Here is an 18709-nt window from a genome sequence, read left to right as displayed (position 1 = left end):
TTGTCAATGCTTCGTAACAATCCATCCTTGGAAATGTTGCTACGATGAAGAGACAATCCGTATCTTGGAAAATTTGCCAAAATCCATTTTTGGGAAAAGTTGCCAATGCTTTGTAACAATCTGTCATAAGAATTTTTCTACGATCGACAATCCACATCTTGGAATATAACTGTTGAAAGCAATCCACCTTGGAAATTTTCCAACGCTATGCAAAAATCCTTTTAGGAAAATATTGCCACAATTGACAATCCGCGTCTTGGAACATTTGCAAAAAAGATTCGACCGACAATCCACTTCGGGAAAATTTGCCACTTGCTGAAATGAATGACAATCCACGTTGAGGAACCTTTGCCGATATTTATGATTAGTAGAGACCTACGACAATCCTTTGGGAAATTTTTCCATAGGGATCCGGAACTGGGTGTATGACAATCCGATCTCGGAAAACTTGCCAGCGATGAAAATCCGAACTTGGAAAAACTTGCCAACAAAGAAGGAGCACGACAATCCATGCTTGGAAACCTTGCCAGAGATGACAATCCAATCTTGGAAAAATTATCGTTGAAAAAGATGCACGACAATCCATTTTTGGAAATATTGTCAGTTGGGGATGACAATCCAATTTTTGGAAAAATTTGTCGTTTAATAAGAATGTGTGACAATCCATATTTGGAAATATTGTCGTTTAAGTGCTTGCTTTTAAACCGATTGTAATGAGCCAGTGTTTTAGGCGCTTAAGCTAAGTGAGACGATCTTTCGTCAGGTCGATCACTTAGACTGTAATCAAACCGACTACTTAATCATGTCAAATTTCTTACAGGGGCTAACTGGCGTACCAAGGAACCCGAAATTGCTGTATGAGGTCGAAATCACCTTTCTGAGGGGTTCGAGCTCTGTCGCTGCTTAAATATCTCTGGCGCCAAGAATGGACTCTGTCGCCAGACGCTGGGATCTAGCGCCAAGCGCTGAAATCTATTTCCATACGCTAGATGTTGTCATCTGGCGCTGGAGTAGAGTCTTCCCTATTCTGCTGCACCTGTATTTATTTTTTACTATAGAACTTTGCCGATTTCTTTAATTATCTTAGGTTTGACCTATTGCTTGACTCATTCACTTGACATAACTCAAGGCATAAACTTGACTCACTGTGATTGACTCGAGGTTGACTCGACTCAAAGTGAAATGACACGTGTGACTCATGACCCGTGTGTGCATAGTGTTTGATTGTGCGACTCGAAAATGCAAAAAAACAAAAATTTTCCGTCATTTTTGTGGAGGGTACCGACTTTCTCCCGAAAAAGAAAAATGTGAAAAAAGAATCGAAGTATTGAAGGTGCATGTTGAATGAGCTTAGTCAAATGTTGTTTGATACTATCTCTCAAGGTGCAAGGATTAATTCTCATCCTAGGTTATCTCAATGGTTGACTGAATGATGAAAGCATTTGGGTAACTTAGGCCCGGAGGCTAAGCACTTCATACTTTGTGATGCAATGATGATTGGCATGACAATACATGCTTCAGCGTTGTGTTAAGATTTCATGACAAAGGGTTCCTAAGGGAAGTATATTTGGTCATGTATCTGTGATGTGTGTGATAGTGACACTAAAGTTAGGCCGCAAAGGCTAAGTGTGTGGAAAATATTGTTTTTAAAAGAGTCAAATGGTGGTGACTCTTAGGCTAGGTAAGCTAATGATGTGGGATTAAGCCCCCAAGTCTAGCTCTAAATGAATAAGGATGAGCATAGGAGATCCCTTGATATGATCATGGTGTAAGTGTGTGAATTTGAATATGAATGCATTTTATTACGGCCGCACCTCGATGTGAGGTTGTCTACGTATCCGTTAGGAATTAGGCCGAACGTAGCTCTAGCCGAACCTCGCACAAGTATGTATACCTCAAAAAGGTCTTTTTATGGGTTGTAACGTGGTTAGGCTAAAGGTTTGAAGAAGGGGATAAAAGGCTCAAGACCCTAGATAAGGCCCCAAGGTGTGCAACTTTGCTTTTGAATATTTGTATTTTTATGCTTGAGTTTCTACTCTTTTTTAGCTCTCTTTTTTTTTTGCTTTATTTATTTTATTTTAATAAGTGTTGGCAATCCCGATCATGCGGTCTATCACTCACTTGGCATTCATGTTTCTCAGGCACGGTACCGATCACTCGATAAGAGACGCAATCTGAGACGTGTTCTTATCAAAGACATGTTCATATCAAAGACATTGGAACACTTACCCTTTTGTACACTTTGATTATTTTTTTTTTTGCTTATTTTTGCTATTTTAATCTTTTGAAATTACTCAAGCTTTTGAGATTGCATAAGTTACACACCATCTCATCCCAAGGTTAGGTAGATATGGATTGAAAAATGAATGGTCTATCGTTAGACAAGGCTCAAAGTGGTTTATGAAGAAAGGATTGTATATTTGAAGGGTGAAAGCTGATATGATCTGGTTACAAGGGGTGCCTCAAATCATTGGTATACCTTGTGCTTAATTCGACATGATTTTTTTTTAATGCAATATAATGAAATGATCATATGTAAGAAAATAAATGCTCATTTTATTAAAGGAAAATAAATAAAGAATCTAAAAAAGTAATCTAAGGGAAAAGAAAGGTGCCTATGCTATACTTATTGGGGAAAGGGTAAATAGAGAAAAAAAAAAGAGGTCATGAAATCTTGTCTTTGAAACTCGCCTCTTGTCTTGTGTTGTTTGCTCCGACATCATCCAGTCTTCTCGCTAGCTAGAGGCAATGGGATCTTGTTTGCCTCTATGAGATCTTGAATGAGGTTTTGAAACCTGTAGCATTCATCAGTGGTATGATCGTTCCCTCGATGGTACTTGCAATAAGAGTTGGGATTCAATCTCGAAGATCGATTTTCTGGCGTTGGATCCTCAGTAGGGCCAATAGGTTTGATTAACCCTCGGTCATAGAGACGATCGAAAGAAACATCGTAGGTTATTCCAATGGGTGTGAACTCTCTCCTGGGTTTCTTTTTATAACCTTGATTATCCACAACTAAGACACCGTTATGGTCAAAGGTACTAACATTATTTCTAGAGTGAGCATTTTCGGAAGAAGAAGGATTTTCGTTCTTCTTTCCTTTTCAGCCACCGTGGTTACAATTGTTAGTAGCTTTTTGCTTTGCGAGGTCATATTCGATTTCAATTCCGATGTTATATACGGCTTTGAAGTATTCAGATTGTGTTGATATTTTAAATGCTTCGAATACTTCTCTTGGAGATTCTTGATAAACATCCGCACAGATTCTTTTTCAGTGGGCACCTCAATCATCTTAGCAGAAGTTTCCCTCCATTTATTAAAGAAAGAAGTAAAGCCTTCATTCTCTTTTTGTCTTAGCATCTCAATTTGTCTATGGCCGGTTTCAATTTGAATATTGCACTTGTACCTATCAATGAAAGCGTTTACTATCGATTCCCAGGTAGAGGTTTTCTCTTTGTCAAGGCAGAAGAACCATTGTTGGCAAACGGTTTCAAAAGATAGTGAGAACAGAGAGGGGAAAACCTTCTTATCGATCCCTTAATATTCATTATAGTTTCGAAAGCTCTTAGATGAAAGTAAGGGTTATCTGTTGCCTTGAATTTAGGGATGTCAGTGGCTTTGAACTTATGCGAAAGAAGTTCCTTGTCTAGCGAGACCCCTTGTGAACTCATGCCCTGAAATTTATAGTCACTAGATAGCTTTCTCAAACTTTCTTGCATGAGGTTCATTTGTTGTTGCTTCACAGGGTTATCAATTTTGAGGGTTAAAGCCTATAACACCTTAGTCACGTCATTCAATTGATTCCTAAGTTCATTGACCTCTTCTTGACTTGCCATTATCCTTTTAGCCTTCCTCTTTTGACGAATTGGCTTATCAAAAAGTGAAACTTGAATAAAGAGGTTGTCCTTGATTAATCGCCCTTCTCTCCTCGACCAAGTACTATGGAAAAGGAATTTGGGGATATTTATTGTTAATTATTTGACTCAAACTTTATTCAACATGCAATGGATGGAGGAAGTGAAGAAAGGTTGGAATAGAATGTGAAGAAAAATGATGTAGATGGAGGGATATTAAGAATTAGGAATAGAATGTGCTCCCAACTCAAATGACGGAAAAAACCAACTCATGCATGAACCCAAGACATGGTCATGGTGACATATACTCAAATTGTGTGCTAAGACTAGTGAGTGTAGGTGACATGTTAAGACTCGTGCTATGACCATGGGACTTAGTGCCTAGACTCAATTAATGACTTAGCCAAGTACTATTGACAGCGAAAATTAACCGAATTAATTAGCAAACTGGTTAATTAGACACTAGGTGATGACTCGACCAATAATCCGAACTGTCGGCAAAACGACAAGACTTGCATCGCAGTGTGTAGTGTAGCGCCAGACGAAGGAGCTGTCGCCAGGCGCCACACTCCACAGAATGGCGCTACAATCCAAACTTTGGCGCCAATGCTGGAGCTTCAATCCGAGACTGTTATCGGTGTTATTAATCAACAGGGGTATGCCTAAAGTCGTACTAGGTCAATTCTGATTAAAATAATAGACTTTATTGACTAAAATTAATTAATTAATTAATTAATTAGGCAAAGTTCTTTAACTCATTAATTTATTTAATCTCAACACAAGGCAAACAAACGGTTAAGAGAAACATAAAATATATGCACAACAAATAATGCACAATTAGTCAAGTAGACACAATATGATGCAATGAGTTTGCAACCTAACCATGGCTCTAGTTCTCTAAAGTTCAGGATATGGTTTAGTCAATAGAGGGTCCATGGTTAATTGTCCGGATGCACCGCGCGGAAGCCTAATCATGAAGGGTTGGCGCGAGTGGATGGGACACCGCGAGTTTTAGAAAAACTCGCTTCCATGGTTTGGTGAATTCAACATTCTCGGATGTACCCTTTGTTGCTCAGAGCGTTCAATCAAGTAGATGGAGCATGAATTCCCAGAGGGTTATGTCCATATGGAAAACACATATGGGTTTCAGAAAAGTGAGAAAAACTCAATCATGAAGTAGGATCGAGCAAACAATACGAAAAACTGGTCGAAATTAGAACGCATATTTTTGGCTCGATATAGGAAGAATTTGGCGCCAACAAACAGAGACTGGCGCCAGGTTTTAGCTGTAGCGCCTGGCGACAAGCCTGTCGTCTGGCGCTATAGTTAAATGTCTGGTGCCAATGCTCTTGTCGCTGATGCTAATTCCTACATGCCTCAGCAGCTTTCTGCACTCGATAAAATTTTCAGTTTCACGCAGTGTTATTTCGGTCCTAGTTGTGAAAGATATTTCTCAAATTTCCTACGTGTAAAATTCTATGTTTTAACTCATTACAGATGGTCTTTCCAATGAGATCTTTTTTTATGCATATGACAATAATGTTAATCAAAATTACACACATGAAGTACTTAGAACGTTTCGAGTCTCATCCACTCATTCTAAATCATTGCCAAAACAAATTCAGGAATTAAAATAGAAATCCTCCCCAGTGGAGTCGCTAAAAACTGTAGGGAATATTTCAAGCGTTAATCCCCTAGCTGAAACCCCACTGTGATCATACACTAAAGTACGGTGGCGTCCAAAAGGGAAGAAGAAAGAGCAAAAGAGTCGCCAATAAGTTTTAGAACCTTGTAAACCGTTCACAGGGTTAAGGTTACACCCCATAACGATCCATGAGATCGTCAACTCCATAAGGTCTTGAACCAAATAAGGGTTCGCGGATGAAGGTACAAATCCAACCTAAAAGAGATTGAACCTGCCCTAATAATAGGCCTCTACTTTATTCTGATCGTATTCATGTGCGCTTTCTGACTAACATGCAATCAATAGGATTACCCTAAACCTGTTTATCTATGTTGGTTGAATATTAATGCACAATAAAACTATTATTGGCGATCACTTGAATTATAATCATAATTAACCCTAAACAAGATTATTAATTATCTTATCAAGCGTGATTACAAGACAAATTCCCTTTAAACATGCATAAAAGGTGTGATCAAGCAATACTAATAAATATCAAGCAACAATCATCATAATAAAAACAATTATAATCATAATTAAAATAATAAAATTAATCATAATTAACATAATCATGTTAAAGCATAATAACAGCAAGATCCTAGGCATGATACTAACAAGATTATTAACAAATCCTAGCATGTCACTAAGCATTAAAAATCAAAACTTTAGCCCTAACATGATACTAACATGAATATTAGGAAGAACATAAAAGGCATCATACTTGATATTAAAGTTACCCTAGACATGATACTAGGAATACCGTAATGACAATCTAAGCATGAACTCTATATCATAAGATCAATAAAACCATTAAAGTACTTACTTTAATGCCTCGTACCTCTTTCTAATAACAAAATACACACGTTAGTAACTTCAAGGAAAATAATAAACAAAACAATTAAATTAAATAATTGAAAAAGGGATTTGGGACCAAACCCCTCATAAATAACAAACCTTTCACGTCTAGGGCGAAGGCAACTTCGAATATGGCTAGGTGTATCTAAGTCTAATGAATGCGGAATTTTTATATTTGAGAAAAGCTAGTTTAGATAAGAGAGAGAGAGTAATCAAGAAAATCTTGATGAGAGTTGGTATGTGATTATTGAAGAGAATGAGAGAGAATTGATTAAAACTGGTTAATGAAAACAGAGTTTTTACGACGTTATTTATAAAGAAAATCAGCCAAAAAGATTATATATTAAAATAGAGTCTGTCGCACAAAAAACTGAACCAGCGCCAACGATGGCTATTGGCGCCAGGCGCCAATGCTGGCGCCAGGCGCCAATGCTGGCGCCAAGCGCTACAGCTGGCGTTTGGCGCTGATTCAGGAAACCACGCGTTTTCTTAAAATCTGATTAAAATTGCCGTACAGGAGGATAAAATTGTATTTCCCTCAAAAATGCTCTTTGATTTTAATTAAAACTCTGAAAAGTCAACAAAAGTCAATTTATCAATGCTAATTGAATTAAGAATAAAAAGAACCTTCTAGAAGAATCTAGAAGACTAAAACCATTCCTAATTGCATTAGTTATGATAAATCTATATTAGGCCCTCCCTTAGATCATTGGGCCGCATATAAGGCTCAAACCGGGCCCAGTTTAGTAAATTGGCCATAATTTCCTCAATATTCATTGGAATTGGGCTTATAATATGTCGTTGGAAAGCTCTTTTCAAACTCCATCCAACTACACTACTATTGGACCCATATGATGGACCAACCAAACTGGATTGACTGTTTTCTTAAAATAAGTTTTCAAAAACAGAGAGAAGAGAAAAAGAACTTAAAACTACCCGCAACACTAGACTTTCCACACTTTCACTTCATTCGATTATGATTCGACATGAAAGGTACTCATCATTGGGTTTGGTTTTGGGGAGACACAAATGGGTGTCTACATCCGCTGTGCTAAATTATGGTGGGAACACTCCTTCTGCAGATCTTTAAATCTTTCCCAAGCCTCATACAAAGTTTCATCTGGCTCTTGGGAATAGTTTTGAATTGCACTTCTTAGTAAAGATGTCCTTTCTGCAAGGTAATACTTATTATAGAAATAAGTCTTTCAGTTAGTTATACCTAGTGCAGTGTTATTTAATCCATTATACCATAATTTGGCTTTTCCACATAAAGAGAAAGGAAAGATAATCTCCCTGATTTGGTCCTGTGTGACCCCTGCTTGCCTAATGGTATTACAATATTGACAGTAGTCTGCAATATGAAGATTTGGGTCTTCACCCTTAGCTCCACTAAATTGCTTCCTTTCTATTATCGTGATAAATTGGGGTTTAATCTCGAATTGTACCCCATCTAGAGCCGGAGTGGGAGTGAGGTGTGGAAAATCTATAAGCGTCGGCTGGGAATAATCACTGAGCTTCTTAGGTACCTCCATCTCTGATTCTGAATATAAAGATACCTCTAAATCACTAGAATCAGTTGGAGGGTCTCAGTGATTATTGTCATCATTAGAACCCGCCAGGATTTGCCTGTAAATATTCTTTTGTCTATGGAAAGAGCGTTTGATCTCAGGATCGAATAGGATATAACCTGATCTGGAACACCTGGGCATAAACAAAGAACTAAAAAGCAAATATCAAACTTGCCTCAAAGAACTGACGTTCTCTAAGACAACAAGAAATAACCTAGACTACAGAAAACAATCAGAAATAAAAATAAAACCGTTTCCCCGGCAGCGGCGCCAAATTTTGACAGGCTAAAGTCGTATCACCCAATCAAAAGTAATTCCAAAATCCTCTAACTAATGCAGATAGGGAAGTAGGGTCGAATCCACAGGGAATCTGGTCTTTCTATTTCTAATTAATTAAAGCAATCTAAATTGTTAAGTAACCAATTTGTTGTCAAAAAGTGGAACTATACTAGTAGGAGTAAAAGTGGGAAGGAATAAAAGTAGGAAGATAATCAAGGGATAAAAGACCTAGGGCATATGTTCACCAATAAATAAAATTCCAAGGTAACACATAATAATCAACCATCAATGCATAAATTAATCAGATCATAAAGGGCTTTCGCTACGTATTACAATCACATAGTTAATCTACCGGTATTAAATCTCATCTCTCGAATCTCGACTTAACCATTTATAAATTAACCTGCCTATTGAAACTAGACCTAAACATCAATTCTCATCTCTTGAATCTCGAATCAATATTGTCAAACTCATGCATAAATGATCAGGCCTAATCTAGTCACAGAGCATTATATCAATCAATAGGAAATTAATCTAGCATTGACAATCAACAACAATAAATTACCCCTTCATATTATTTATGGATCCCCATAAACCCTAGAAAGAAAACTACTCAGAAATAATTAAATATAAACTAAACAAAGCAATTAAAGGAGAAATGATGAAAGAAATAAAGTAAATAACGGAGATTAATGTAGAAGAAATCATTACCAAAGTAATCAGAATTAAGGAGTTTAATTAAGAACAAAGTAGAGAACAAAGTTGTAGAGAGAGAAAATAATCTAAAACTAAGTAGAGAGAGAAAGTCTCATAAAATAGGTCCTAATCAAAAGAATTAAAATCGTATTTTTACCCAAAAATAATTACTCCTAATTAAAACTAAGATAAATCGCCGAAATCAACTCTTAAAAACCTCGTGCCCGATCGGGCCCGCCTTTTCCAATATGAGCATCTCTCACGCCCGGTCGGGCGCGAACTAATCTTCCTTGCCCAGCCGGGCGCGCCTTCGGGCGGTGCCTATTTTGGCCGAGCCCGGACACTTGGGCAAGTTTAGACTTCGATTGGGCTTCAATTCTTCGGCCCAATCCAGATTTCCTCTCTGGGTCTTGAGTACTCGGTCCAAATGCCTCGGAATCTCAAATGCTAAGCCCTTAATCACCGGTTTGATGACTCTAACCGGCCCTGGTCTATGAAAACTGGTCGTGCTCCTCCAATGCTCGTAGTCACTTCATAATATCCCGGGAAAATGCTTTAAAAGTGCAAATCCGTACAAAAGTCAACCAAATTTACGGAATCACTAGAAAACACCAATTAGTTATAAAAGTGGCTCTAAAGAGCCAAAAACACTACCAATTATGACCAAGGGACGGGGGTAAAATACTATATAAAAAGGACATATCAAAGTACGACAAAGTACGCTAAATCAATGAAATATTAATTGCTTAGGCACGCAAGCCCAACACGATGGAATTGCACGTGGGCCTAGGCCATGCACAAACCAACCTTTTCTTAACTTCGTCCTGACATGGCACAAAACTCGTGAGCTGAGAAATGGGTCGGGGTTAACTAACCCCAAAGCACGTGGCTCGGCACGACCTAGAACCATCTTTACCAAATATCACCTTATAATTAACATAGCTCTTCCTCCAAGCATTCCTTACCAAGAATCTTTTTATTTTCTTTTATTATATTATCCCATCTGTGTTTTATGAAAGATATTGATTTCCTTCACTAAAATTTAACCTTTTATGTTTCTTTATTTTTTTTATTTAATTTTATACGTTTTAATAATCTCTTTTAAAAAAATCCGTTACTGTCCCAGGTGACCGATTTTCCACGTCAACCGACGTCCAAAATTGGTTACCGACCCAGGTGACTGATATTACACGTCGATTGACCTTGGTCAACCGTCTTCTAGAATCGGTTACTGTGACGGTTGATCTTTTTTGTGCGCCGGTTGATCGTCGTCACACTATAAATTAAACCCACGTTAAACCCGTAAAAAATAAACCTTGCCTATTGAAAGTCGACGACGACTTTTGTAATTCGTTTTTCGATGAGCTACCTTGATCACCATCCATTTCTCGTCAACTTTCGCATTCGTGGTGGCAATCCTGTGTAGATGGTGGTGGTTGACGCAGTGGTTGTGGGTTGTGATGGCGAGTCGTATCGGTGTCGTAATTGTTGGTAGTTGACTTGGTTGTTTTTGAAGTGGTGGATGGACTAAAGTTAGAGAAAGAAAATGGAAAAAAAAAATACAAGTGCAAGAATTTTCCCATTGCTTGAAATGTTGGCAGTGTGATAAATTTTGCTGGCGGTATTTAACAATCCACAAAATTAACTTTTTTATTATAAAATAATTGAAGATATAAATGGTATATGATGCTTTGGCTAACGTAAAACTCCAAGAGTTACCATTAAAAAACTAAAAAAGAATGGATGAGGTGTAACAAATCCTACTTCATATACTCCCTCCGTATTTTAATAAGTGTTAAAATTTGACCAAACACGCATGTCGAGCCACAACTTTGACCACTAATTTATCTAAGGGATTTTGTCTTTGGTAACACTTTAGTTTTTAATTTTCTCAGTGGTAAACTGTAAAAATTCTTATTATCCCTGGTAAACTTTAATTAGTTATAATTTTTCAATGGTAAACTTAATGAAACAATTTAGTTAATTCTTAACCATGGTTAATATTCTTTTAAATAAAAAAAAATAAAATTCCTAAAATACCCTCACTTAATACACTTAAATTCCTAAAATGCCCTCAATTATTAAGATCATCATCTTCCTCCTCACCTTTCTCAATCGCTACCTTTCCTCCACCCCCACCCACGCCCACGCCCACGCCCAGCCCTCTCCCTCGCCGGTGAGTCGGCCTCCCCCACCCCTTTTCGAGCACTCTCCTTCCCCCTGAACCTCCACTCAGCCCCGAAACCATCTCCCTAAGCCTCGAAACAAAATAATCCCTCCAAAGCTCTAATTTATTCGAGAATTTTGAATGATTCGCTTGTTAATTTCTGTAATTCCTCCTTGAAATTGTGATAATTTCCTTTATGTTGAGCTAAAGGTCTCGAGCAAGTGAGTTCTTGAATCTGACGAATGAACCACACCAAAAAATCACCCTAAGAACAAATGAAAAACCCAGAAATCACTTTTGGATGAGGATGTCGGCGACAAAGGACAAACGACGAGGGAGGGGGAAGGGCTAGGACGACCGGCGAGGGTAGAGGAAGGGGTTGCCGGAGTAAGGGCTTGGTCATGACGGGGAGGGGCTATTCATGATGTGGTTGAAGGCTTTTGGAGGGAAAGCTAGAATTGAGAAGGTGGTGGTTCAGGGGATGCGGGAAAGGTGCGGCAGGGGCGGAGGACGCAGACGCGCCGTCGAAGGGGGTGGCTGGGCGCCGGTATGGGTTGGGGCAGAGGAGTGGTCGTGAACTGTAATGTTGGTGGGGGAATTGAAGTGGGTGATTTTTTTTTATTGAAAAAATTATTTTTAAAATCATATATGTATATATATACTCCCTCCGTTTCTTATTTCTTGCAACAAAGGGAGGGTGCATGGTTCCCAAGTCAAAAGCTTTTAAGCATAATTATTATAAAGTAAGGGCATGTAAATAATGTAATTAATGAGAGAGGGTGAATAATTAATTAAACAACTAAAAGTCCAGCACCACCACCGATGGACGCGGACGCCACCCAGAACCACCAGCAACGAAAAGCTACCACCTAGAACCACCAACAAAACCACCCAAAAACACCCAGACTCACCCGAAACCACCAAGAACCACCTGAAATCGCCCAACGAAACAACTTCAACCCGAAACCACCCACAACCACCACCCAAACCCACAACACCAAAACCCCTCTTCCACCCCTGCGAAACCACCGACACCACCAGATCTTGACCCACCGACACCACCAACACTACCGAAAACGACCATTTGCAAGACCCACAAAACCACCAAAACTACTCTTCCACCCTTGAGAAACCACCGACACCACCAACAATACTAGAGCTAGACCCACGGACACCACCAACACCACCGAAAACGACTAGTTCAAGACCCACGCCACCAACCCCACGACCCTCCTCCACCCCTGCGAAACCACAAACCACAAAAACCACCTTTACCACCGAACGAAGCCACCAATTAACCAGATTTGAAACCACAAAAACCTGCCGACAACCCACCAGAACCACCCACGACACCACCAAAAGCACCGACGAACCACCAAACTCACCAATAACTAAATTTGAAACCCACTAAAAGGGTAGTTTGGAATTTTATTATGAGAGATGAAAATGATGAAATGATAGATGAAGGAGGAGAGAGAAAGATAATGGGTTTGATTAATTGGGTGTGATTTCATAGATAATTAATTTACTATAGATTAAGGTTATAATGGGTTGTAATTATGTGTACTATTATGTGTTAAAATATTTTAAGTATGGGTATATTGGTCATTTTGACAGAAAAAAGTTTCCAAATAAGGAAAAAAAACATTTGTTGCAAGAAATGTGAACCACCCCAAAATGGTAAATGTCGCAAGAAATAAGAAACGGAGGGAGTATATATATATATATATATATATATATATATATATATATATATATATATATATATATATATATATATATATATATATATAAACATATATTTAGTCTATCTACTTTTATGCATAAAACAAAAGCTCTCTTTCCCGCTTCTCTATGGATGTCTGTAATTATGTTACGGGTTTCAAGCTCCGCCTTGCTTGGGCAGTTCAAAGCTGAGATGGTCACACTCGAGTCAGATTTAATTACAACATTTGGAATGTCCGGTGGGATTTTTTTTCAACGCGGTAAGAACAGCTAAGGCCTCTGCCTGATTTGCTGATGAAGCGAACACTCTAACTGCTCCTTGGATGTGCTGTTGATCCATCATCTCTGAAGCCCAGGCTACTGCAGCCTCCCACTGCGTGTCGTCTTTTTTTTTTTCTTCTTTTTCACGCCGCATCAACACACACCGAGGAAAATTGGTTCCCTAAGATTTACCCTAGTCTCCATAGAAGCATAGGACGAGATTTGTCGGACTCTATCTGTCTTTCCCCGATATGGATTGATACTAAATCCGTGGCCTTTAGCCACCTTGCAACATATATATGTACTGCCGTCATGACTGATGTAGGGTCAGTACTCATGTATCTAAAAACGATATCATTTCTATGACTCCAAATAGCCCATAAAACTGCTACAAACATGGTAAGTCTAACTGAATTTTTTTCTAGGTCCTGCAAGCAATAGCTAACAAAATTAGTTACCCATTCCCTGCAAGAAAGAAAAGTAGGATTAGTCGAGATAATTCCCAGTTGGGAGGCCTTCCAAACTCGCTTGGAGATTTCACACAGTCTGAACAGGTGGTTCATACTCTCCTTCTCGGATTTGCAAAGAGGGCAGACAGTGGAGGTTTCCACTTTCCTTTTTTCCAGATTATCCATGGTGGGAACTATATTCTGGGCTATTTTCCAAATAAAGTGCTTCCATTTAGGGGGCAGATTGCATTTTCATAATTTTTTCCAGAAATTTGGCTTATTTGGTAGCCAAATCTTTGGAGCTTGTCTGTGGACCATAGTCCAGTATCCTGATTTGAAAGAGAATTCTCCATTTTTCTCTAGGGTCCACGTGAGTGAGTCTGTTTGGCTCTCCTCTGGAATATAGGTTGCTAGAATTCCCCTGGCCACGTCATCTTCAAAAGCCCGCCATACCAGTCCTGCATTCCACCTCCTCTTCGAGGTCATCAAATCCGACACCTTTGTGATCCCTTGCATTTCCTCAGGGTGTCTAAATTGGATTTTCCTATTGTTGACCCAGATATCCTGGACTATACTGACTGAGTCCCCGCTTCCTATTCTTCTACCAATATGGTGTTTGAAGGAAGAAGCAGCTTTTACCAAGCTTTTTGCTGCCCAAGAACCTACTATAATTTTTTTTCCCGTGATCCCTAAGGTGATTGGATCATTACCATATTTAGCTTTGAAGATTTTACTGGCTAAAAGAGATGGATTGCAATAAAACCTCCAGCTTTGTTTCATGAGCAGACTTTGATTTATGGATGCAACATCCTTTAGGCCTAATCCCCCTTCAGATTTGTGCATAAAGAGCACTTCCTTTTTTCTCCAGCATATGCCTTTGTAGGTAGTATTAGAACACCACCAAAACTTGTTGATTAGGGAATTGATTTTGGATGTAATACGACGGGGACACCAGTAGAGAGACAGGATATGGTGTGCAAACGCTACTAGAATTCCATTAATAAATACAAGTTTCCCTGGTTGATTCAGAGAAACAAACTTCCAAGAGGGAATTTTCTTTTGGATTCTCTCTACGAGGCAATTAAATTTAGAGCTTGTCCTGCCATCAACATCCATTGGACAACCAAGGTAGATCCCTGACTCCTTGCAGCTCTTAACTCGAATAGGTTGCCTCATTAGTCGAACAAACCGAGCTGGCGTATTGGGGCTAAAGAGGATTGCCGATTTGTTTTCATTAATAACCTCCCCTGATAGAAGACAGAATTGATCCAAAACATTTTTTACACACCTACAAGAAGTTGGCGTTGCCTTGAAACACAAGAGCGCGTCGTCTGCGAAGAAGAGGTGATTAATTGGGGGGAACTTCTAGCTACCTTGATACCCTGTATCACCTTCGAGTCTTGGAGCGCGCATAATTTCCTTGAAAGGACCTCTATTACCAAAATGAATAGGTAAGGTGATAGCGGATCACCTTGGCGGAGTCCGGCTCTTGGTGTGAAGAAACTTGTTGGTTCACCATTCACCAGAACTGCATAAGAAACTGTTGAGATGCATTGTAAAATCCAGCGTATCCAAGCCCCCGGGAACTTCATTTTCTCCAGAATGGTTTTTATCAAATCCCAGCTAACTCGGTCACAGGCCTTACTTAAGTTGATCTTTAGAATGCCTTCAAAGCGGCCTCCTTTCTTTCTTCTTTTTACTGCAGAGAGAATCTCGTGGGCTATGTAACAATTATCGATCATAAGCCGTCCTGGGATAAAGGCATTTTTAAGATCTCCTATTAAGTCAGGGAGGATGTGCTTAAGTCTGTTAATCAAACATTTGGAAATGATTTTATAGAGGGAATTACAAAGACTGATGGGACGAAATTCCTCGACTTTTTTTGGTTGGTTGACTTTTGGGATGAGGGTTATATAGGTGCGATTTGTTTCTTTGAGCATGTAACCCGTTTTGAAAAAATGTTGGACTCCCCTGATCACATCCTCCTGGATAGTAGCCCAATTTTGTTGAAAGAACATTGGTGGGCTTCCATCTGGGCCCGGGGATTTGAGTGGATGTGGGTCGAAGGCTGCTTTCTTGATTTCTTCCCTTGAGAACGGCTTTGAAAGCCAATCCAGGTGGGCTTGGGAAAGAGTTGGGAGATTCCCGGCCCATTCCTCCCTCAGTTTTCTTGCTTCCTCGGACTAGGCTTGCTGGTCCATAGGCCCATCAAAGAGAGATTTGAAGTATGTTAGAAATTGGGCTTTTATCTCTTGGCTACTATTGATCCAATTGCGATGTTCGTCTTGGATCACCCTTATTTCAGCTCTTAGATATCTTTGTTTCACACTTTTGAAGAAAAAGGACGTAGGTTGATCTCCCAGCGAGTCCCATTTCGATTTTGCTCGTTGCCTCCAGTACCACCACCTAAGAGAGGCTATATCCTCGAGCTGTTTCCTGTTAGTAATTTCCTCACCTTGGTCTAAGGCCGTTATTAAGGACTCTTCTTGTTGTTGCTCCTCCAATTTCGATTTTAACTCCTACCAGTTAAGGCCCATGAAGGCTCCTTTCTTGCTAATACACCAATCTCTAATGCCATTGAGAAAGTGTTTCAACTTCCTTTGGGTTTTATAGAGCGGTGATCCGTAAACTTGCATTCTCCAGGTGGAATCAACCAAGTCTTGTATCTCCTTCAATTTAAGGCTCCACGCTTCCATCTTATATGGAGTTTTCCTTGGGGCAGCTTTAGGTTGCACTTCCAATATAATGGGCGCATGATCTGAGAAAACTATCGGAAAATTCCAGATTATGGCATTTGGGAAAGACAATTTCCACATGTTATTTGCGTAGGCCCTATCCAATTGTTCATAAATGGGATCATCCACTCTATTGTTACACCATGTGAATTTTAGACCAATAGATTGGAGTTGAATTAGTTCATGCTCTAGTTTCCATGGAAAAAAATATGATAGACCATTCACTAACTCACGTCCTCCTAGCTTTTGGTCTGTTGATTCGAGTTGGTTAAAGTCTCCAATGAGGATGTAGCTTCCTTTATGAGATTGCATGAGATTGCCTATCATGGTCCACACCTCTTCTCGGCTTTAGATATAGGGGCTACCATACACACAAGCGAGGTAATACGAAGCACCATCAACTAGAGTTATATTACACAGGATAATATTCGGACTTACTACAATGACATCTACTACCACTCTATCCAGCCAATAGAGGAACAAACCTCCTTTGTTGGCTATTGCATCATACCTAGTACTATTCTTAAAGCCTTTCCTACTGAAAAACGGAACTAAAGACTTGACACTACACTTAGTTTCACTAAGAAAGATAAAATCAACATTGAACCTAGCCGCTAAGATCATAACTAAGGGGAAAATCGGGGAGCTATGATCGCTCGCTCCCCTACAGTTCCAACTGATGCAACTCATTTTCCATTCAAAGGTTGTGGGCAAGCCGCGCCGTCAATCGTTGGCTTCTTAGGTCCTGTATTGCTGACCTCATCATCAGAATCAATGGTATCCTCTCGAACCACTACTCTTAGAACTTGAATCCTTGTTGGTAGATTAGCAGCACCTTCCAGATCCTCCATCTTTTCCCATAAATCATCCTCCCTACTCACCCCAAACTTACACCTCTTTCCATTCCCTTGACTTCTGCATTCATTCATCTCCTCCCCTGGTCTCCCCTGCTTCTGCTTAGAGCTGAATGAACCCTTGAGTTTCCAAGCGAGGCAGAGTGATTTGTCTTCTGGGATGTCCTTAGCCACTTCGGATCTCCATTGCTTCTTTCTCGGACCCTCTTCTGAGAATCTTCTACCCCTCCGTTTGTATAGTATCTTGCCCTGTTCATGCGAGTAGAAATCCAGTTCAAAGTCCGACGATTCCTGGCTGGAGGTAAGTTCGATCCTTCCGAGGTTCAGGAGAGGCTCCATGGAGTCTGAAGAGATGGAGGATGGGGTAGTGTTGAAAGATTCCACAGAGATTGGGGAGTTTGGAGGGCTTACATCTCCCTTCACCAGTGGGAGGGAGAATTTTGAAGAACTAGAAGAAGCCGGCTGCATGGGTCCTTTCAGTTTAGGCCAGTTGTGAGTCGGGTTTTCAGAAGGGGAATTTGCACAGAATAGCTTATGAGTAAAGTTGGATTCTGCTATCAGAGAGTTGAGTGAAGTGTAGCCATGCGATACTTGTGAAGCATGGAAGGCTGCAATCTCTTCTTTGTTCGCCATAAAGAGGGGGAATGCGAACTCGAGTTCTCTAATGAGGGGGTCAGTAAGGATATTCTTTGGTCTAAAGGGGTCAAGGAGAGGGTTGAGAGTATACACTCTATCAGTGGGTAGAAGGGAAACTTTATAGTCCTTATCAATTTCCATTTTTGAAGTAGACATAGTGAAGGGGGAGTTGACAGTTGGTTGTTTGGTTGAAAAAGGTAGTATGCTATTAAAGAAAGATATGGTGGGGTTATTGGGCGAAAAAAGTGGGGGATAAACTTCATGTTGCAGGGAATAAAAGGGAAGTTCAAATGAGTTCCACTTTGAGTAGTCATCAATGCAGGTGGGTGGGATGGTATGAAGGGAGAAGTAATTAGAGCAAGGAAATGAAGGGTTAGGATAATTACTTTCTGAAATAAATTTCCCCCCAGAGGAGTGAGTAGAGTGCCAGTTTGGAGCCATTTTGTGTCTCAAGGCAAAGGAGTTAAGGAGTTGGCAGACTTTCCATGGTTATTAGGCTAAGTCAAACTTGCATACAAGTCAAGCTTGGGGGGGTGGACTGATTCACTAATAAATAGGAAGTTGGAACAGTAGAAGGTGGTTGAGTACCTGGGCTTGACTGAGAACGGTGTAGCACGGGATGCGAGGAGTTGTGCTCCTCCATTGCTACGCCATTATTTCCCAATTTCCGGTTGTCATGTACAGATTCCGGGGATGACCAACCCGTGCATAATTTTCTCTTTTTCCACTCAATTGAACTGGAATGAGTAGCTGAACCAGATCGAGTACACCAATTTGTAGCATATTTCCTCTTTTGTTCTGTACGGATGGGAGGCTTCATGATATCTCTCCATATCAAAATTCTTCCCCCTTTTGATTGGAGTGAAGAAATAATAATAGGACTCGGATCATCTAAACCTCGCCTAGCTCGGATTGAGAAATTTTGTAAAAGCAGATGCTTGTGTCT

At 39.8% G+C, this 18709-nt stretch overlaps 1 protein-coding gene across 1 annotated transcript; it reads right to left on the bottom strand.

Annotated features, from left to right (window-relative positions):
• Nucleotides 1-13277: 13277 nt before the first annotated feature.
• Nucleotides 13278-13724, bottom strand: LOC110724086. The gene has a single exon (XM_021903483.1). It carries the CDS (start codon nucleotides 13722-13724, stop codon nucleotides 13278-13280), a length of 447 nt encoding a protein of 148 aa, XP_021759175.1.
• Nucleotides 13725-18709: the final 4985 nt, after the last annotated feature.

The sequence above is a fragment of the Chenopodium quinoa genome, unplaced genomic scaffold (genome assembly GCF_001683475.1).
Source record: "Chenopodium quinoa cultivar QQ74 unplaced genomic scaffold, ASM168347v1, whole genome shotgun sequence".
Classification (NCBI taxonomy): Eukaryota; Viridiplantae; Streptophyta; class Magnoliopsida; order Caryophyllales; family Amaranthaceae; genus Chenopodium; species Chenopodium quinoa.
This window is presented reverse-complemented; position numbering and strand designations above follow the sequence as displayed.